The sequence below is a fragment of the Plectropomus leopardus genome, chromosome 14 (assembly GCF_026936395.1).
Source record: "Plectropomus leopardus strain MGB_pleo_1.0 chromosome 14, ASM2693639v1, whole genome shotgun sequence".
Taxonomy (NCBI): domain Eukaryota; kingdom Metazoa; phylum Chordata; class Actinopteri; order Perciformes; family Serranidae; genus Plectropomus; species Plectropomus leopardus.
In genome coordinates this window covers 19,460,883-19,483,499 of record NC_142189.1, presented here as the reverse complement: position 1 = coordinate 19,483,499, position 22,617 = coordinate 19,460,883, and the positions used below count along the sequence as shown (strand labels likewise).

Below are 22,617 nucleotides of genomic sequence, written 5' to 3'. Positions count from 1 at the left end.
GAAATTATTGTTGTACTTGTGATATACATAAGGTGCCAAAGTGCATAAGACAGCATCAAAATAGAGCTTGTTTATAAAAAAAAGCCTGTGAAGAAACCCACTCATACCCCAACAGTGGTCCTAGCTAAACCCCTAATGTCCAAAAATCCTCAAAACATGCTAAAATCCTAGAAACATGCTAAAATCCCCAAAACATCCTAAAATCGTAGAAATGTCCTAAAATCCTAGAAATGTTCTATATCCAAGAAACCTCCTAAAACACTAAAAAAAACCCTAAGAAACATGTTTGGGGCTGCTGTGACTGGCTTCTGACCACCTGACATTTTGTAAAAGTGGCCCCCAAGCAAAGCAAGTTGAGTATCCCTGAAATAAACTCTTCAAGGTCCATCATTACAAGATAATGTCGCATTGACAAGCAAAATTACAGCCCACTGAACTTTGGTTAAAAGTCTAGCCACGATCCAGAGGTTTCCAAAGATACCAAATATGTCAGGGTTAATTACAGGGAAATGTGTCTAAATGATGCATTAGACATGAAAAGTGGATATTACACTCAAAATATGTGTCTGCGTGGGTTAGCTCTCAGTGCTCCAATTCCACCCACAGTCCAAAGACATGCAGGTTGGGTTAATAGATTGTACAGTAGGTGTGAAAGTGAGTGTGAATGGTTGTCTGTCGGTGTACCAATGCATGCTGGGATAGGTTACAGCTCCCTGCAACCGTGTAATGGATAAATACAGTATAACAGATGGATGGATTTTCTTATTTTTAGTGCTAGAAGAGTATTATGATGCTGTCATGCTAATCTAGAGGGGAAAAAATGTAAAAGGTCCCCTAAATAAGAACAAAGTATGAGTTCTGGTTATGTCGAAACTGACCAGATGATGTCACTAGGAGCAGGTGCGTAGCTGACCCCCCATTTGTGCGACTGCACCACAGTGGTGATGCTGGACTGTTGAGGTCTACGACGGCAGCGTACACAGCTGTAGTCCTTCACAATGCTGGAAAACAAAACAAGATGTACAGAAAGTGCTGCAGATATAAACATCAACACACGGTTGCTCCCTGCTGTGACAGAGTTTATGTGATGAGAGGAGCTGACAGACATAAAACTCGCTGTCGTGCCAAAGTTAACTCACACAGCAGTCATCCTCTCATCACGAAAAGTCACAAAGGCGATGCCCAGCCTCTTCATGGAGATGCGGTTCTTCTCGGCATTAAACTCGTCTGTGCGTTTTTCTTCTAACTCGCTGTAGTACTGTTCTGCATCCACCTGCAGAAAAAAGTTAGAGCAAACAACACTCATTAAAAAAAATTACACTCTCAAAGACATCCACATATATTCAGTGACAGGATATGTTGCAGCTGCATGTTCCTACTTCTGGATTGTAGTGCCATCCAGTGGTAACATATTTTCTGTGCAGCACAACTATGCTGCAAGTCCACTGAAACGGTCACTTACTAATCCCAGTTATGCTGATAAAAGTACCTTTTCGAAGCCACAGATGTCGCAGCAGAATATCTGAGCACATGGATGGGTCTTGATCATGATCTTCCCCTCCTTTTGGGCCTTTGTGGCAAAATAGAGCCTGCCTTTCATTGCCTTACGCCTGCAAAAACACAACATCATCTGATAAGAGCCTCACACTGATCCCAAACGGTGTTGCTCTAATCTATGGCTGCTACTGTACCTCTCGAGGTCCAGCCTCATCAGCTTGTGAACATCAAAGCAGAAACGGATATCAGTGACAGTACAGCTGGGGTAGGCCTCACTAGTGAATGGAGCAAAAGGAGTTATTTATAATGAAGGCGGTGAGATTGTGCATGTGCAATGGTCAGGGCTTCCTCGTGACATGAATCAAACATATGAGGCTTTAACTTAACAATGAAAAAGAGAAGAGAACATGTGTACTGGAAGTGTTTGGTGATGAGTCCTGGGTCAGAGATCTCTCTTGGTATGGAGGTTATCATCAGCGTCCTGGCTACCTGTAACATATAATGTAACCTCCATGAGCAGTAGCTGTAATGTGCAAAAAATCACCATCTTATCAAGCAGTATCAACCATGTATGGAGACACATTTCAGCCAATGTGATAGAAAAAGATTGTGAAAATTAAAAAAAAAAAAGAAAAAAGAAAAGAATGACTTAGTATTTCAAACAAGAAACTTTCGCAAAATAGTAACTGGATATAGCAACAAATTGAAATACTTTTCCAAACAAAAAAAGCTTTGTATAGCAATATAATATGAAATATATTCAAAATAATGAGAAGCTTTCTCAAAATAATGATTTAGTATTACAACATAATGAGAAACCTTCTCAAACAACTTCATAGTATAGCAAAATAATAAGAAACATTCTCAGAATAATGACAAGCTTTCTTTAAAAAAGTAATCATTTCTTTCTTTCTTAATAAAATGAGTTAGTAGCACTATATACTGAAACTTTCTCAAAATAGTGAGACTTTCTCAAAAATAACAACTGAGTATTACAACAAAAGGAAACATCTCAAAGTAATATTATATGTAATCAAAATAAAAACTTAGGTTAGCAACGTAATGTTAAACTTTCTCAAAAAATGAGTTAGTATCACAACATTAGAAACTTTCTAACATGAGAATCTTACTTATGATAATGAGTTCGTATTGTAACAAAATGGGAACATTTCTGGAAATAATAAACTTTCTTAAAATAATTTATTACTCATCTTGAAGTAGTAACCAAATATCTAAAAATGATGAGTTTGTATTCAACACCACTTTGTCTTCATCACTGATGAAGACAAAGTGGTGTTAAAACATGTTGAGTCTGTCTGCACAAAAAAGCACATCTAATCTAATCTAACATCTAACATCTATCACGATCTAGTCTATGAGCAAATACCTGTAAAAGTGATGACATAGTTGCCAGCCTCAGCTGTATTTATAAATGATGTTTGGGTCTATTATACTAACACGCTGAACTGGAATTGGCTTTATAAAATGGATATTTTTGCTTTGTAAAAATGGCCAGGCCTCGATGTTTAAACAATATTTGATGGTGACAGACCTTCTCATCTTCTCTGTACTCCAGCCGGATCAGATGGTGAGCCATACACAGCGATGTTATGATGAAGTAGACCAGAGCAAAGATGCTGTGGAGCCACAGAAAGCTGTCCCTGTGAGGCACAAAAACTCGGTTGTAGATTAAACAAATATAGATAGTCCAGTCTTTCGCGGCTCTGTGCTATTTCATGAGGTCTGATTACATGTGTGAAGTGTTAGACTTACTTTGCACTAACATTAGCCAGTGTTGTTCTTCCAAAGTTTTCAGGACTGTCTCCTGTAGAAATAATGACACATGACAAGAGAGCGAGACATTTTAATTTTCTAATGACCTAAAGGAAACCCCTCCTCTTTTGTCTGGACGCTGAGGCAACAATGAAGCAATACCACTATTCAGAGAAAATGTCTCCCATCCAATTTAATGAAATCTCAATGACATTTCACACAAAATTCAAACATCACAGTCATGCCTAACTCTGCTGTTTTAACTTGGGGACCCTTTGTTTGCTGTTGCCATGGCAGCTTGCCATTGGGTGTTGGTTTATTTAATGACTAGGGTGACACACTGGTTCATAAGATGACAGCCAGCAGTTATAAAAACGTTTCTGCAGACAGCCCAGCTCCTCGTAGACCCCATAATGGCTCCTGCCTTCATCCCGTTATGGAATGGCTTACTCAACACTTCCTACAAAATAAGCACACAACTGCGAAAAGGGATTTCTGCTACGTAGCCGCTAATTTTCCTGCACCATCCCACCCCTGACACCTACATGTGTATGTTAAGAGGAAATGAAGCACTTTCTATTCCTATAATCCTAGGCTTGATGGATTGCCACTGGTATGCTAACAACTCTGTTAGATGAAATGCAGCCTTTGTGTATATAAATAGTGGTAGTCTCACTTCATAATGTTGTTTTATGGGTCATTTGAACATAAAATGACCTTTCGAGTTGATGTCAGCTTTGATCTAATTTCATGAATGCAATACACTTTGGCTTTTTTTAAAAACTCTGCTGCTTTACCACAGATTGTTTTAAGCTAAAGTTTCAGTGCATTGAAACAACAAATCCTTTGGTGTGTGTGATTGTCTCTGTGTGGCCTGGCTGCTCTCCCTGTGAGATGCCCCATATGTTTCTCCAGAGGTTAAGGATATCCCTTGGTTTTTCAAACAGTTGGGTGGCTAGACCATCATCTGAAGACAAAAATACCCAGGAGGTTCCCGGAAAAGTTGACCGGCAGGATTACAGCCAAAGACAGCAGGCAAACCACCGCCATGAGCAGGATGATGTGGCGCTGGAAGGACAGGTATGTGACGGCGTCGATGCCGCATTTGCTACGGATCTCCTCATCCCTGCAGAAACAATGAGAGGGGAAACTTTCAGAAGTAAGTAAATAAGTAAGCATTATTTTTTATAGCACTTTTTAAAACACACACAATACAAATGAATGAATAAATCTAGTAAAAATGAATTAGAATATAGAACAATATTGTTCTTAAATATTGTTGTTAACACAGCAAAATGAGACAAACTACACTAAAGACAGATAGATAGATAGATAGATAGATAGATAGATAGATATTTAGAAAGATAGGTAGATAGATAGATAGACAGTTCAACATCCAAAGAAGGAAACATATGTCTGATTTTTGCAATGTTTCTTCGCTGAAGAAAACAGGACTGCACAAGTTTAATAACTTAACTACTGGTCAAAGATGACACCACTATTATAATCGAAAGGTCTGATATTTGAGGGAAGAGAACCAATAAACTGATCAACTGCAAGAAGAAAGAAAGAAGAAATATTTGTGATGGCAAACATCACACACATAGCAACGTCACATCGGCAGCTACGGAGAATACAATTGCTGTTGTTACATGGACATTTTCCACAGAAAAGTACTGTGACAACTTCAATGCAAACAATAAAATTTCATGACTTTTCCAAAATTTTCAATGGTTTTTTACTAATTTCTTAACTTCTCCAGGCCTGGAAAATGTGTTCGTGAAATTCCATGACTTTCCCCGGTTTTTCACAACCGTGGGAACCCTGGCTAAATCCAAGCGAGACCCCAAACTCTTAACAGTGCATGACAAAAAGAGAAATGCTGCAAATTGTTCTTAAGGTGGCAGAATTTCCACCCATGCACATTTGATGATAATCAGAGTCGTGCAATCTGTATCTAGCATTTATTGCCATGACAAATGGGCTTACATCTTCTACCTCATCATGAATAAAAGTGTGGCACCACCACTTTGGTGCAAGAAGCTGTGGTTACCAGGCAGGAGGTTTAGGAAACCCAGTATCATAAAATAGAACAAAAAAAGCATGAAAAAAAAGAAAAGAAAAGAGAGGCACGCTGGTCTCATGGCGGCCCACACATTGCGAACTCTCAGGGTGGGTTTGCACTTTCCCAGGGATCCTAGGGTGAGCCACTGGCACAGGAGCTAAAAACAGAAGCACCCAAACTTCATCATAATACTATGGAAACCATGGGCACCATGGAAATCGCCTTCTTAAAAGCCTAAATGTGTTGTGTGCAGTCAGACTGCAGCGAGAGCAAATATTCAACGGGAAAACCACGGCACCAGCGGTCACATGAGCCCAGACTCGTTTGTTTTTGCTGCTAAATGAGATATAACGAGAGACTTTACATTTGCCGGTGACATCAGCTTTGAAGACAGAGGGCCAATAAAAGGATGGAAGCGAAGATGAGCGAAGGGTGAAAATAATTACATAGGGCAACTGCTTTGTTTACTTACTTCATATGGTAAAGTGATGAGAGCCACGAGCAGAAGCCCTGGAAGGAGAATCATAAAACATCCAATAGATTAGTTATTAAAGATAATAAAGGACATATGTGTGCAGGTCTGTGCACACCACGTCTGGCTACTTGCATGCATCCACTATTTGCATAGTAATAAGGTCTGCAGGGTGACACAGAGGGGGAGATTTAATACGTCTAGCCTGGAGCAGTAACCACTTTACTGCAGCCTCAGCTTTGAGTAGGCACAGGGCGATGACTCCAGTCTGACTCTTTTGTCTTACACCGTTATAAACATGCAGAGAGTGACCTAGTTTATCACACAGGTGTCATGGAGTCACAGACAGACCAGCTGAGTCATGAGCCAAACTTTCCTCTTACAACAGTTGACGTAATGCCATCGTAGACACGCAGACTTCATAGTAAAAGTGCACCATGCTGCATTTTTAGACATTCATACTTCATTGGATAAATTAGCAATGACACCTTTTTTTTAAATTATAGTAAATAAATGAGAATGTGATCAGGAAGACTGGCAGGCTGTCTAACATTAATGGTATGTTAATAGGCCTGGAAGTGTTTTTTTGAAAATGATGTTTTTACATTTCCCAAAATGCCTTGTCTTTTATATCTTGTAGTGTAACTGGAGTCTGTCAGTCTTCTCCCAAAATATTATGATTATTTACCCTAATTATACTATTTGTGGAGATTTAAACCAATAGTGGCACTGTAGAGCAGTGTTAGGGTGTGCAGCAGGTCTCCTTGTTATTTGCATTTATTCCTACAGCATGAGTATTGCATGCACGTGCACAAGCACAGAATGATGTCACATTTTTTTGCAGACTGCAGAGTGTCTCCTTTTACTTGCGACAAACAACTTTTATTGTCTTTGTAGCATTACACTGCCATGAAATAGACATCACAGGGACTGTCTGGTTGCCCCTCCTGGCTTTAGCTTTAAATTTCACCATGCTGTTAGCCGAGGTGCACTGGCTGGAAATAAAGGGAGCAATAGTGAAACACATTTCAGTTGTCTGTAAGGAAGTTGTTTGGCTAAGTTGGTTCTGCACCAGATTTGAGGGCAGAAAAAAAGATATGTAGAGAAATTGTCCAAATATTTGTTAGGTTCTTTTTAGGTGACAAAACTAAATATGGAGAGAATTTTGGACCAACACAGAGGTAACACTGTTTTTCCTGGGTTAATAAGCCAGTGTACTCTCTTGTAGCACTATAAGCTATAACAGCCTTTTACCATGTTTGCCATGTGTCAATGTGTGCCTATTTACACATCCAGCTGACACGCAGCAACATTAGCATTCATTCAGAGTGGTGTTTGTGTCAATCTGGCAACTGTAAGTCCAGTATTCACTCTCCTTTTAGCCGTGGATGGTTAACTGAATTGGCCTAAACGGTCCCAAAGTGTCAGCCCCCCCGGCCTTCACCTGCAAAATACCGCTCAAATTAACACATAAGGACCAGGAATATACTCAAAATGATTACAAAGAGATGCAAAAAACTGCAAAGAGACACAAAGTAATTACTAATTAGGCAAAACAGCCATAATCACACACAAACCAACCAAAAAAAAAACCCACAAAATTACCTTAGAGATACACAAATGACTACAAAGAGATGCAAAACTCCCACAAGGGGACAAAAAATTCACAGAGACAATAAAAAAACACACAAAGTTGCATAATGACTACAAAGTGAGGCAAAACAAGAAAAATAAAGGGAAAACCAACACAAAGTGTGTGTCTTGCTCTTATGTAGGAGAGGTGGTGGGGCACTTTGCATATCTGTGACAATGGGCCTATTGTTTCATAATCCACCCATGCTTATATTTGATCTTGTCTCCAATAATCCAATTTTCATTTCCACTGAATGCTCCTCTTGCCTGTTGTTAACTTTGTCTGCCTGTCGTTTGGTGCAGGATGGATAGCATGCAGTGGCCGTTTTAGAGCTTTTTTGCTGAAGTTTTTGGCCTGCTGAGGAAACAAATTTGATGAGATTCAGGACAGCTCTAAAGTATGGCTGCGGAAAAGGACGACTCTCAGATGTAAACACAGAATGTGGACAAAGCAGGTTTCAACACATAAAACAAACCTTAGATATTTTATGAGGTACGCAATGCATTTAACATTTTTGTTAGGCCTTTAGGACTCATGACGTGTTTTGTTGAGAGAAGCTGGGTGTAAACAAAACAGTGTTTGTTCAGGATGAAATCCACAGGGTGGCTTTAATTGATCTGAAAATGCTATAAAGGGGTTTCTCTGTGCTTTATGAAGCTGATGAAAAACTCAAACAAAACAAAACTCACCATGTCCTTGGTCTCAGAGTCAGAGGGGCTGGATTCTGACGGGGACTTTTCTTTCTCACTTGGTTCTCCATAAAACAGGGATGTGAGACTAAAGGGAAGACAAGAAATAGCAAGATCACCATATTGATGATGACCTAACACGACCTCAGCAATCCAATATGTAACTCAGCGCTGCAGCAACACAGACACAATGTAACTGCTGCAGACAGACTCTGTGTGTGTGTGTGTCTGTGTGCGTTTGTGTGTGTGTGTGTGTGTACATAAAAAGACTTAAACAACATTCAGTACGGTTAGATCTAATAAAGCCTGTGTGATGAGTGAGTTTGTGGATATTTCTCTCTGGGCCGTAACACTGACAGTTCAACAGCGTGTCAAATTAAGCAGCATAACTGAATTAGTGCAAGAGAGGACTGCTTGGCAAAACACACAGATGCTGCATGCCCTCGGGTGCTGTGAAGCCACTGCCGGTCAGGCAGAACTAATCAAGCCTGCACTCGCCTGGAGAGGAGACTCAGATCAAGCAAAGGAAAACTGCTGCAGACTCAGACGACTGGGTGCACCTTCACTCATTTTGTATCCTGAAAGGTATCTGACATATGATTAATTATCTGAAGCCTGGTGATATAGTTTCTTACTGTCAGCTAATCCAATAAAAACACAACAATAATGAATCTTATCTTATCCTAAGTATTGTCTGTGGGGTCAAAGCTTATTCCTAAACTGTGTTGTCCTAAATAACCTAACACATCAAATATGTGTTAATCTGCAGGTGAAAATGGTTCTACACACATGCATTTTTTCTTATGTTTAACATTTGCTGAAAAAAAACCCTCCAGCTACCCACTTTTAGGAGGCCATTTATAGATTTTATAGATTTACCGCTCTACTAGGAACATTGGATCGAGTGTCATGGACAGGGAAAAAAAGTTGGCAAGTATTGTGAGGGAGACTATCACATTGTTTGTTTCGACCTTCTTATAGGGTTTGTTGACAAAAAGAAAAATATAGAGCAATGCCAGCCTTTGAGCCTTGCTTAAATTATTTATCAAGGTCAAATTGCCAAACACTGGCTTCTAAAAAGTGAGGATTTTAAGCTTTTTTGTGTTTTATATTGCTGTAAATTGAAAAGCATATGGTTTTAGCTGTTGTTGTAACTGTTTAAACCTGTTAATGTTGTTATTAATATTATTATCATTATTATATTTTAAAACAAATTATTTTAAATGTCCTCCTGGGAAATTATCATTATAAATTATTTCATTTCTCACACTTCTCTGACATGTAATATCTTGAGACAAATAACTATCAATAGTGGAAACAACTTTTAAGTGCAGCTCTAATGTTAAAAGAGTAAGAAGTTTGTCCCTCTGACACTCTGTGTTTGCATACAGTATACTGTGTAAGTGCATGTCTGGTCTATGATATACTGATACTAATAATGCTGCAAGAATAAATTGCCACAGTTGCAGTTATCACTCCTGTGACGACAAACGAGGAAGCAAAGGCAGCTCTTCGCAGTGATTTGCCTCCTCGCAGTACCATTTACCCTCAGCAGAGGGAGCTGGAGGCTTCAGCATCAGTACTAAGAGGAGTGGTTCCACTGAGAATTATTTCTCCATCTTAAATGTCATGGCTCACAAACCATCAAGTGTATCCAATTTTTAGTGCAAGACAGTGAGTGGAGGGTTTACCTGTCATTCTCCATCAGCAGAGCCAGGCGGCCGTAGTCCCATGCAGCCTTCCTCAGGCAGGAGAAGATGAGCAACAGGAACTGTAACACAAGACAAGAACATGAATGCAGAGCTCCTAAGTACCTGATTTAATGCTAATCTGCTCAGGGCCTGCAGTAATATTATCCAAAACCTTTCCATACTGCTCGTTTTGAAAGCTCAGCTCCGTCAGTCTCGTAAAGAGCCTGCGAATAATAGAAGGGTTCAAAATGCAGCAGAAATAATGAGCCATCTCCTTTCTTTAAAGTGGTACGTGGTTGTCTTGGAAACTACCAGAGCCAGGTCAGCATGCACACGCAAACACATGCTGTGCACTAATGACAAATGAGTGTGGTCAATACCAAGAATAAATCTAAATAGCCTCCATTCTGCCACAATTAGAGAGCTTAGCCAAAGCTTCACAATGCAGTTAAGAAAAGAGCCCATTCAGTGACATGTAATGACATATTATAACAGCGGATTCATGCTGAACAGGCGTGGTTTAACATAAAGAGCATAACTGGATGATGATGCATAAATGTTGACAAATGCAAATGGAGCAAAAGTGCTGATGAATGTTTGATTTTAATCACAGCATTAAATCATTTACTCATTTGAGTTTAGATGACATTTGGCTTGGTGTGCAGGGATGACAACCATGTTAATAAGTAAAAAGCTCACATAATTGTTAAATGAATCATTTTTTAGTGATCTAGAGCCAGGCACAGACAACCGGGGTGGCCTTAACTAATATATCTGAATAATGAGTATTCACAACAGTCAGGGTCCAAACTCCTTCCTGAAATAAAAATCTCTCTGTTGTTTTATTTCTTTTGGTCTTTGATGCGTAGGCATGCTCTCTTTAAATCCCACAGATGATTTATTCTGTATGATGATGGAAATGATGCAGAGGCGTGCTCCCGTCACCTGGAGGGGAACGCGTGCCTTGACTCATGCTTGTCATTAAGAGACAGTGCTCGACCCTCTGTGTTGTCTTGACAACCAGGCAACGTTAAAACGAGCCAATTAAAACGCTGAGGTGGCAGATTGAGAGTGATATCAATGCAAAGATCAAGCTTGACAAGGCCTGACAGCCTATTATTATCTGGAGACAGCAGGAACAATATGCTGTACTACGACTGCAAACAGTGTATTCTACTACATGAGAGGAAAATTCAAACGTGCAGATTCAATGCGATTTGATATTCATGATATGCACATAATGTTTGTTTGCATCTGTGTGCGTACTTTCACATTATTATGAGAAACGCCCTGACAAATAAAAAGCAGCAACGTGTTTTGCAAGGCAAAGGCTTCATTTAAAATTTGGTTGAGTTTTTGGAAACTTTTTACAGAAAACATAACAAATTAAAGTTCCTGGCTCAGCAGCAGAATGTAGAATGAAATATGTTAGTTTTAATCTACAATGCAATACAAATTCGCTCTTCTCACTGTGTCTTTAATTGATACGAATCAGATCGATATCTAGGACTGTACATCCGACCATCCATCATATATCTGCTTATCCTCTGCAGGGTCTTTGAGGGCTGTATCCCAGCATGCATTGGGTGTGAAAATGTGTACAACCTGGACAGGTCAACAGTCATCGTATAAACAACCATTGACACCCAGGAGCAGTTTAAAGGGGGGCTGTTTTGCTGTTTTTCCAGATTCATACTTCTATTTAAGGTTTCTACTAGAACATGTTTATATGCAAGCTTCCTGTATTCACCCTCTGTCAGAAACGCTACGCTCCAGCATCTGTCTGTCGGTGAGTCTGAATCATCATTGCAGCCGATAAATGACTTTGATGAAGTGTAATTATTATAGTGGCAATTCTACCCTGAAAATCCGATATCTGCAATACTAAAGTTAAACTAAAGTTTTTTATGCCATTGAATTGTGAGGTTTGTTTGACTCCCAATTGAAGATAATGTTTTGTGGGTTTTTTTTGCTTATCATTATTTAAGTTAGGCCTGTTTTCCTCCTATGGTAACAAACATAAAAGTAGTCTACCAATAGAGCAGATGACAACGAACAAACTTCTAAAAGCATCCGGACACAATAACTCAGTCTTTTGTCTGGACTAGTTCTGGTCATTTTGTTAATGGGGTTTCCAGAGATATGCAATTGCATTTTTTATTAAGTTGGGGGACTTATGAGGGATGAATATAAAAAGAACAGTCAAAAATAAAGCAGCCGAGTTTGAGGCGTCCTGACTTGTAGTCCCAAGTAAGGGTCAAGCCTCAAGAACTCAACTCTCATAAAACAACCTGGCAGCAACTGTCATTATGCTGTTCCCAGCGAGTAAAAGCTCAAGTGTCAAACTTCATGCCTCTAGCTTGGACTGCAGACTCCCTGTCAAAAATGTTTAGTCTCCAAATCCAAGATTTAACACACTTAGGAAAGCTCCTCCACAGTCACAGAGGACGTTATACACCTTTTTTTACAGGTTGAGTGGCAGTCGTATGAAGCAGTTTTTAAGTAAACTGATCTGATGTCTGAAATAGGTGAAGAGAACGTCTCAGTCAAGTTAAGAGTTAAGAGTTGTTCCTGGTTTCATTCCTGTTATTAATGCCTTTTTGTTTTTGTTTTTTTGTGTCAATGAAGACATTGCATACTTCAGATGCAGAGTCATATCTACAGCTCTGACATCCTACGTTCTTCAGCTGGTGGAGATACGTATTAACCCTTTGAAACCTGGATCAACATCAGTTGTCCTGTGCTGCGTTCAGATGCCTTTCACAAGATTTTTGAACCTTTGAAGACCGCGCAAATTGGTTTGATTTCTTTCGAAATCAGGAAGGGAAAAAGGAAATGACCAACTTGGCAAGAAATGTCCCAAACATTGCAAGAAATTAGTAACAGATGACAAGAAAATTACCTAAGATTATATTTGATAAAAAAGAGGGAAGGAACATTAGATAATTATTCAAAAAATTGAGGAAAATGTCCAGAAAACTATATTTCTAATCATAATAATCTTAAATTTAAAATCATTTTAAGAAAAAATACAACAAACGTATAGGTAGTTTTCTTGTTTGTTTTTGTTTGCTACTATTTATTGGTGCTTATTGTTTGCTATTGCCATTTGTCATTAAATTGCTCATCGCCTTCTCCCCAATTCTTTAAAAGAAAGCAAACCATTTTCTCAGGTTTTTAAGGGTTAAAAGTCTAATATAACACACTGTATGCACTTGACACTGAACTTGCCTGATCTAGATTTAGATTTAGCATTAGGTGTAGTATGATGGCAGTATTTAAGGTTAGCGAGGACATTAGTACGCCAGAAGTTACAACTTCCAGAAAACTGCAGGTCTGCTACAACTCTAAATTCTTTTAAATCAAAGCTGAAGAGGTTTCTGTTTGCCACTGCCTTTTATTAAAATAAAATATATTTATTCATTGCTTGCACTGTACAGTAACTTTTTTTCTTGTAATTTATACTTGTATTAGTCTAGCTGTTATCATCTATCCTCTAGCAGGTGTTTTTAATTTTAATTTAAATGTCCTTTTACAGTGTGTATGCACAGTGTTTTGCACTTTGTCTCTTTGCCATTTCATGTTTTACATAAAGCACTTAAAATTGTCTTGTTGCCAAAATGTGCTATAAAAATATACTTGCTTGGCCTTACATTTTTTGGAAACACGGTAAGGAGGGATATAAAAAGTCAGCAGAAGGTCTTCTCAATGAATTTACAAACTGAGCAGGTGTGTGTGTGTTGACATGTTTCCAATACACAGTAGGTCTGCATTCATTTCACACATTTATGTGTGATGTGCAGCACTTCTAACACTCCTGATGCTGCTGTCGCACTCTATCATCATCAGGAGCAGAGTGAAGTGCTTGAGACAGGATGTCCATTCGATACTGCATTTGTACAGAAGCAGTCCTCTGACCAAGTATCACCTCTTGTTGTCTATTTGTATCAGAGCACTTCATAATATCTCAACAGGGTGTTGGCAGCTCTGGATGTGTTCACAGACCTTGTTACAGAGACGCTATACGCTGCAGCAGTATACAAAAAAGAGATGAGTCGTAGTGTAAATACGAATAACAAGCTTCCTGTTAAACACAGCAAACAAGGTTCTAACTAAAGCCGAAACGATTAGTCACTTCATGATTGTTTTTAAGAAGTTACTGACATATACTGTATGTGTCGGCCCTGCGATAGTCTGGCAACCTATCCAGGGTGTACCCCGCCTTCCACCCGATGACAGCTTGGATTGGCTCCAGCCCCCCCGTGACCCTTACAAGGACAAGCAGTTACGGAAAATGTCTGACTAACTGACATATAATTAGTTCATTTTTAGAAATTATTCATTTCTATTTTAATTGTTAAGTAAACATTCACTGTTTTTTAGACATTTGTTTTTGTTTTGTTTTTTAGCACTGTATTTGCCAAATATTAATGTACTAATGTTCAATTTCCATGGTTTGCAGAAACATTTTTTAAGGCAAATTTGTTGCATTGTAAGACATCACTTGGGCTCTGTGAACTTGTGATGTTTTGCTATTTTCTGACATTTAAAATCAAAGATCAAGAAAATAATCAACAGATTAATCAATAGTTGCAGTCCACATTCTAAGGTCCCTCTCTTTGCATAATTCAGATTCAGATGTTATTAAAAAAAAGTGAGACTAAAGAAAAATGGCAAAATGATAATAATTAAAGCTGACTCGTGTTATAATTTCCAAACAATTATTTATTTGCCATTTTTCTGAAGTCAACAGTGTAAACTGTGTATATTATTGGTTGTGTGGGTGAGTGTGAGTCTGTACCATCCAGAGCACGACATTGATGGCGAGGACTGTAGGCACCCCTCCAAACGGCAGACCCTGGAGGACGCTGCTGCGGGAGTGTGAGCGGTAGCATCTCTCTGCAGTACTGTTCTCATCCCCTAAAGAGTCCAGAAAACTCAGGACATCCAGCTCAACACCTTTCCCCTCCACAGAGGGAGCTCTCGTCACAAACAGCTCAGAGTGCGCCATCAGTACAGGACCATACCTGCAGGAAAAAAAGAAACAAAGAAAGAGACCATTAGCCACGATCGGTCGACCGTTGAACTTAAGGTCTCTTTGGCTTTTGTTTTATCGTCTTTGATACACACACCTTGGGCTTTACACACACAGATTTGTTGTGCAATAACTTTGGGTTTACTAATAATCCAGTCATTGTTTGTTGAGATATGAGTGACAGTTTTGATTTAACTTTTGCTAAACAGCGACCGCTGCAGCTATATTTAGATATTGCGTAATGATAGCAGGAGATGACCCCAATCCGATCTCAACGATGGCGAAGATTTTATGCACTATTATGCAGAATGAAGCCATTGTTAACTCTCCATGAAACGCTGCATGCTATAAATGACAGAAAAACATAGTGTTTATTCATTGATAGTAGAAAATTGAATTCAGTTTTCCAATTTTCTAATTTTCCTTTTTGATATGGAAAATTGAACTGCAAGACGTTACACGGACCAAAAACTCAGTTTTCTATTTCCCAATTTTTTTGTTTTTCTAACAAATATTTCATAAATAGTGAACTAGAACAACAACTTCTGAAACGTAAATTCTGCTTTGATTTGACAAACAAAAACACAATGTTAGAAAAGTGAATTTATTTTTCCAATTTTCTAATCTTTATTTTTGATATGGAAAACTGAATTGATAAGAATTACACAGAACAAAGTATACTCAACAGTTTATCTAACTTAGTGTCAAGCATTTTGCTAAAACGCTAAGGTATTTCTACAGTAGCACAAAGAGGAGAAAGGTCATAAATTCAGAAAACTGAATCTGCAATATGTCTGCAACAATATGATAAAAACTTTGTAAACAGGCACCACCAAAAGCTTCCATAGTGCTTATGAATTCAACTTTTTATTTCATAAGAGGAAGAATGTGTTTTTTCTTCTCTCAATAGCTGCATAGCCTTGCTTTAAACAGGAGTCTTGTCATAGCGCCCATCTTCTATACCCACTCACCCTATACAAGCCTGTGTTTACCCAAACTGCCAGTTATGTGTGGATGTTAATGGAGACAGTGGGTTTGGCATTGGTAAGCTAAGAAGCAATGAAATTGTAATTTGATGATCTATTTTTTTTAATATTCAAGTTATTTTTCTCAGACAAGCGGCTGCCACTCACTCTATGCGCATTATGAGTCCATTTTCAAGGATCAGTCTAATGACCATCACAGTCCATCAGCAGCCATTGATCTTGATCTTTTTCTTTATCCGACAAGTGCAAGTGTATACATCACAAACTGATCAGCTGACAGATAGGCTCTTTTGAGGCCATTTTACCACATAGATGAGAGCATATTTCTGTTGTGACAACACAGTTTAACAGTACAAGAGTAGAAGCTTAAAACTGCAGCCCTGAACAGCTTGTTGAGGATTGGTGGTTTGTGTGTATTTGCCTCTGTCTATGGAAGCATGTGCAGGATATGATCGTTCACACTGCCATGACCACAGACTGGAGGCCTGAACCATCTGTCCTCCAGCCGCACACACTCTCCTCCACACTCTCGATCAATACAGTCCCGACTCCCAGCTGCTCTGCTTGTGTACACTCCTCACTGAATAAACAGTCGGAGGAAATGGAGCAGCAACAGAGTGCTGACAAAGCTTTGCATCAATACTGCGATTCCACCTGAGTGAAAGATGTCAATCATCAGATTTCACAAAAGACAGACTCAATGATATATTGTGAGATGTTGTTCCTGTGGCAGAGCGGCATGCTCAGTAGTAAACACGCCGCAGCAGTAAACGGCAGCCAAAACTGCATCCCAACCCTCTGCTGCCAAACTCTCACAAGACCTGTGAGGTAACAAGAGATTGAAATGAAAAAGAGGGCGAGGATGCCAAAGGCCTCCACACATTACTGAACCATGGTGTGATTTATCACTGCACCAATGATGTCACTTCCTGAGAAGCTCCATCACAGCTTTGTGAAGCCTTTACCAAACGGCGCTTCTTGTGCAACAGAATCCACAGCAGGAGTTGTGGTGTAGGAGGGTGAGCTGATCAATGGCAGAGCTGCCGGACTGCTGTACATCTCACTGTCAGAGAGGTCTGGAGACATACACACGCATAAAAATACAACACAGTAGCAGCTCTACTGGCACCACTGTAGTCTGTTTCCTGTTTTGAAACTGTATAAGAGTCGATATTCAGATGTCAGAAATGCAGCATCTGAGCCTCCCTGTGGAGACAACTGAGGAGATCTCCTGAGGACGGATCACAAAGCAAATCCATAACATGCGCGCACACACACAGCCACACACACACACAGTCTGCAGAGCTGTGTTTCCACAGAAGCTGATGTACCATAGAGTACATCACGTTTTCTCTCTCTGCCAATAACAAAGAAAGCGATACACATGCACAGAGGGATTATTTTACAGCTAAAAATGGATTAATAAGCACAGACAGCACAAGGAGAGACATGCAGTTCTTCAAGAAACAAATTAAACAGTCTCATCAAACGTATTTAGTATTTTTTCACAGATGTTGGATGATAAAGTTTTGTGTCTAAAAAAACTGATGGCAAACTAACAAGTGATTTACATGAGACATTAAAGTCATGTGACTAATAGAACAATAAATCAACCAAAGCTTCCAGACTGAGTCTCAGTAGTTTTTTTTTTTTTAGATAAAAGTGATACTTTTTGCAGCATTTTTCTTTTTTTTTCATTAATTAAATCATGAAAAGCCTAAAATGGAAAGCTGCAGGACAAAGTAAACAGTTCTGCATTTATTTTTACAGATGAGCTCATAGCAAACAAATCAACGAGCAGCTGTGTAAACTAGCTGCAAAGTGGAGCTCTAAGAAAATCTGACATGCACAAGCTTAAACAGACCTTTATCGGCTCACTGGGCTGTTCGTCTTCCTGCATGAGACGAGTCATTCACCATGAGCGCTGCTGACTGCTGATGCTAACAGCAAAACTCTCCACCTCCGGAGCCGAGCAGGATGCTGAAGGATACAGGCTCACTATGGTTTGGTTTCACACCACATTTGGCCAAACGTCACAGCATGACACAGCAGTTTAACCACGAGACTCCATGGACATTCTTTCAGTCTCAGCCCTCGTATATAAGCACTCAAACAGTTATCCCATGGTATCTATTTCCTCTCCAGCTTATTGAACTCTTCATATCTGAACTATTTCTAATCCTTTCCCTCTGCTCATTTCTCTCCTCCTCATCCCTGACTCAGGCTTCCAAGCCAACGCAGCAGATTACAAGCTGATGTTTGGCAGCGTTGTGCCTCCCGCTGGCCGCATGAGTGAAATCTCTCCTCTGTGCTCACTTAGACTATTATGATCACAGATGCTGAAGTCAGTGCAGGAGCAGCGAGCTGGTGATGAGATATACCTGAGTTTAAGTCAGAGAAGCAGAAAAAAAGGAAAGCTGTTAAGAGGAAAAAGCCAGCTCGGGTCAGCTAATCTGCTCATTGCACCAGAAAAAACAGCTGAGGTATCTGCGTGTGTGTGTGTGTGTTTGTGTGTGTGTGTGTGAGAGAGAGAGAGAGAGAGAGAGAAAGAGGATGTCATCCCTGAGGTGATGGAGACAAAACAATTAAAGTGTGAGTCAGAAGATTGATGACTTGCAATGAACTCTGATTCAATCCAGATATCTTTTTAACAATCCCTGATAACATTTTGATTAAATCAGCCTCTGATGTCGCCTCTGGGATTCCTTAAATGTTCCATTCATTTTCGGTCGCCTTACCAACTATGCATGTTGACTTAAAATGTAAAGCGAAAGAAACAAGACTTAGAGTTTCAAGACTGAACACTGTAGGCACAGACTCTGAGCTACATAAAAACACCAGCATAACAACATGCTCACAGTGGCAATGATAAACTGCTGATGTGCAGAAGATGTAATATTTACTGTGGTCGTCATCTTAGTTTCACATGCTAATATATATACAGTAGATTAGAACTAAACACAAAATACAGCTGGCTGTGATGACAGTATTCATAATAATGATAATTTCATATCAAATAACCTAGTAATAATCTAGTATTTTCATTATTAATTTAGTCTATAAAAAGTCAAAAACAAAAGTCTTCAAACTCTTCAAATTGCTTATTTTTTTCCAACAGTCCAAAATGCAAAGACTGTCACACATTTACTACATCATATATGATTTACTTTCATAAACTACAAATAAAAGCAGAACATTTTCGCATTTCAGGAGCTGGAACCAGCAAACATTTTTTCTTGAGTAATGACTAAAACAATGGATGTATTAGCAGTATCCTATTCATTGTTTTTCATTCCGATCATTGCAGTTCTATTTTGTCAGATTCAATTTTGACTTGATGGCGCCAAATTAAAATTCAGAAGATCGCATAAATTATTCTAACAGGGTTATGATGTCTGCACCAAATTTTACTGGACTTAATCCAGTAGTTCTTGAGACATTTTACAGCTGGACAATATATGAAAATATATCAAAATCTTGATATGAGACTGAATATTGTCATATTTTTTGGATACTGTACTATCATAAGGGTTGTCTTTTCCTGATTGTAAAGGCTGCATTACAGTAAAGTGAATTCATAAGACCGCTCTAGCTGTTTTATTATTTGAGAGAAGTGATTTAAAAAACTTGTGTAACATCATCAAAATTTAAAGTCTATGAGCTGGGCAGAAACTCACGGGTGGGGCTAGCGAGAGAAACACTTAAGCCCATATTCAGTAGGCCACTAACAGCAGAAGTAAACCCAGAGAATAGAGCAGTGGCTCCCAACTGGTCCAGTCACAAGGTTCAGATTTCTCCTTAGTCATTAGTTCATGGTCCACACATTATTAATTACCTAAAAGTCAGTTTTATTTCACAAAATGTATCCAACCTGTTGGCTTATAACACAAAGAAAAAAAACATATTGCAAGAATTAACTGAAGAAGCTCTTAAAAATAAAAAATAGAATCTCTGCGCTCGTGTCAATGTACTTCAAAATAAAGTATATCTTTTTACAAACTTGACACCATCATGAGTCGCTTAGGGTCCATTCAGAATGGAACCCCTGACCCACTTTTGGACCGTGACCCACCAGTTGGGAACTACTGATCTAGAGAATTTTTTTGTCGTATGCGCTAGGCGAGCAACTGCATTGGAATGAATGGGCACCATCTTTGGTCCGTATATTAAAGTCTATGGTTACTACCAAAGTTATTAGGATTTATCCTATTGGCATCATGACTATCTATAGCAAATTGTATTACAATCCATCAAATACTTTTTAAACTCTGTCACTTATAATCCAAACAAAATAGCGGTAAGGTACTGAAAAATCAACAGGGGGTTGACAAAGTCTGTTATTGTCGATCCTCAATGGACCAAGAAAACCTTCACAAGAAAATATGACAATCCATTCAATAGCAGTGGAGACATTTGTGTCCAAACCAAAGGGGTGGACCGACTAACATTCATGGCTTAAAACACCAGGCAGACAAAACAGGAACGAGGTTCCCTACCAAAATTGAAACCAAGCGTGTTAGCATCCACTACTCACTTTTACCACCCTTTCAATCACTTTAACAAGTCCTTCAACAAGTGCTTTGTCAGGTTGAAATGAGAAGAAGATTCTGTTTTATCTTATCATACGCCATGACAGGAAACATCTTCACATCTGAACATGTTTTAAAGGGGTCAGTTCCTACCTCCCAGCTGCACCGAAACCTAATCAACAGCATAAACCACTTGGTGGACAGCACCCCCGAGCAGCTTTCTCTCCCATCGTCAAACGCTCAGTTGGATCAAGATTCATGACCTACCTGAGGGAATGAGAGAGAGATGGCTCCGTTTTGCCCGCGAGATGAACCATAAATAAAATGTGAACTTGCGTTGACTTCCAGACCTCTGCACCTTATCAACTGCCAGCCACTGTGAGATAAAAGAATATCCCCAAGGACAACTTGCAATCATCATAAATAAAAGAGTAATGGCTTCAGAGCTGTTGTTCACTTAGACTGCACCGACTGCAGCCTTGTTAAACATGCAGCTTTCCCCCTGCCACGATACCTGCACGGAAGCGAGAGGTTTGACGTTTCCCACGTCAACAATTTCATCTCAAAGGCCCAGCGCTGGTAGAATATTCATGAGTGATCTTTAGCTGTGCTCTGCATGTTAATCCACAACCAAGAGTCTGATTATGGAAATCCTGGTGTTTAAAAGGTATTCTGTTAAAACAACCCTCCTCTAATGAACTGTTAACAAGCCAATAAATCATGAGACAAGACCGGAGATGACACACTGTGAAAGAACCTCTCGCTTTCAGTATGCTGAAAGGCTAATAAAGGCATCAACAGGCAGCCAAAATCATGTAAACACTTCTTGAGTAAAAGAATACCCGCTCTTAAGCATACAAAAGACTTTTTACACATTACCCAGATACAGAACAACATTAGAATTCATTTTAAATTGTGTTTCCGGTCAACATGTTCTCAAATACTGGTTCATTTATTATCTTACAAAAACTTTTGCACACTGATATCTTGTGAATTCGCACCTCTACCAGTTAGGTCAAGTTTTGGAAAAGAATCATGGTTGGACGTCACATGATTACAATGTGATGTGATGAGACACAGACTGTTCTCATGCACTTATGAAAAGTAATGGACCAGAATTTGTATATCACATAATCATGAACCAGTAATTTGTATGTAATCCACATAATTGGAAAGGCTGCCGTCACGTGAACAATTTGCTGACGGGAGTAAACAAAGAAGTAATATAAAGAGCAAAAGTTCATGATGCATGTTGGGGTGGTGGATGGTTCAAACAAACACAAGACTTTTCCCCTGGAGATTGGTGTTCATGTCCTGTGTGAACCAAGGAAATTTTGAGTTATTCTCCATGTTTCTTTCCCTACTCAACTTTATGTCAAGTATGTAACTTTACATTGGGTACGTAAAATTAGATGCCCAACCCCGTTTATTCCCTTAAACCAAACTTTGCTTGCCTAAACCTAAACATGTACCTTGACATTAAGTGTGTAACTTTATGTTTTGTACATAATGCGATTATGCATTATGCACCATTTTTGGGGGATATATTGCACGATGTTACATAACTTTAAATAATTTAATGCAGACTTTTGGTTTCATGCAGGACATAAACCCCAATCTCCTGGGTAAAAGTCCTGTGTTTGTTTCACAATTCCACAACCCCTGCCACTTTTCTATGACACTGTTGCTCTTAATACTACAAAACACGACTTCCTCCTTCGCTACTGTCATATAAGGAGGACAGCCTGCCGCAAATAATAAATGATTGTGTGAGTTAAATACAAATTACACTGCATTCCTTTTCGTTGATATACATAGAAACAGTGAATGGGAACTGCCTGCTCTGGTATAAATGTCCAGTGTTTACTCTGCTTACACTCAGTTTTGGTCTCCACCACCAACTTCTGAGTAAAACATCCCTCACTCTCGGGGTTGCCAGGTTTTTATTTTATTCACCAGCTAGTTGCCAACTTTTTCTGTCAGCAGTTTTGAGCTGGGCAGGCACATCAGAGGTGAAGTGAGTTTTCGTTGGGAGTCTATATTTTTTCTGCCCCCTGTAGTTTTCAATCAGCACACCAAAGAGCACCTGTGGTGGAGTTTCAACAGTTTTTTTCCCGCAGGTCACAAGTAAGCACTGCCATAATCCGCATGGACCAGAGGCTGATTGATAGTTTAATAACCTCTTATCAAAGCAGAGTTGACAGCACATGCATTTGCAAAATGAAATGAGAGGTGTAATGTGGCCTC

General features: G+C 39.2%; 1 protein-coding gene across 3 annotated transcripts in view; it reads right to left on the bottom strand.

Moving 5' to 3' along the window:
* Positions 1-22,617, bottom strand: part of tmem63c (transmembrane protein 63C) — a 51,263-nt gene that overhangs the window by 15,347 nt on the left and 13,299 nt on the right. For 2 of the 3 annotated variants that reach the window (XM_042500477.2, XM_042500476.2), the window contains exons 2-13: positions 14,622-14,847; positions 9,821-9,900; positions 8,130-8,217; positions 5,808-5,845; positions 4,254-4,396; positions 3,271-3,322; positions 3,050-3,158; positions 1,913-1,986; positions 1,692-1,772; positions 1,490-1,610; positions 1,140-1,273; positions 879-1,001 (exon numbers count right to left, since the gene is read on the bottom strand). In XM_042500477.2, the coding sequence (XP_042356411.2) occupies positions 879-1,001; positions 1,140-1,273; positions 1,490-1,610; positions 1,692-1,772; positions 1,913-1,986; positions 3,050-3,158; positions 3,271-3,322; positions 4,254-4,396; positions 5,808-5,845; positions 8,130-8,217; positions 9,821-9,900; positions 14,622-14,831 (1,253 nt within the window). In that variant the 5' untranslated portion in view covers positions 14,832-14,847. Of the gene's footprint in view, positions 1-878; positions 1,002-1,139; positions 1,274-1,489; positions 1,611-1,691; positions 1,773-1,912; positions 1,987-3,049; positions 3,159-3,270; positions 3,323-4,253; positions 4,397-5,807; positions 5,846-8,129; positions 8,218-9,820; positions 9,901-14,621; positions 14,848-17,705; positions 18,177-22,617 lie in introns of those variants that run through there. The other variant, XM_088087285.1, reaches the window with a different exon arrangement.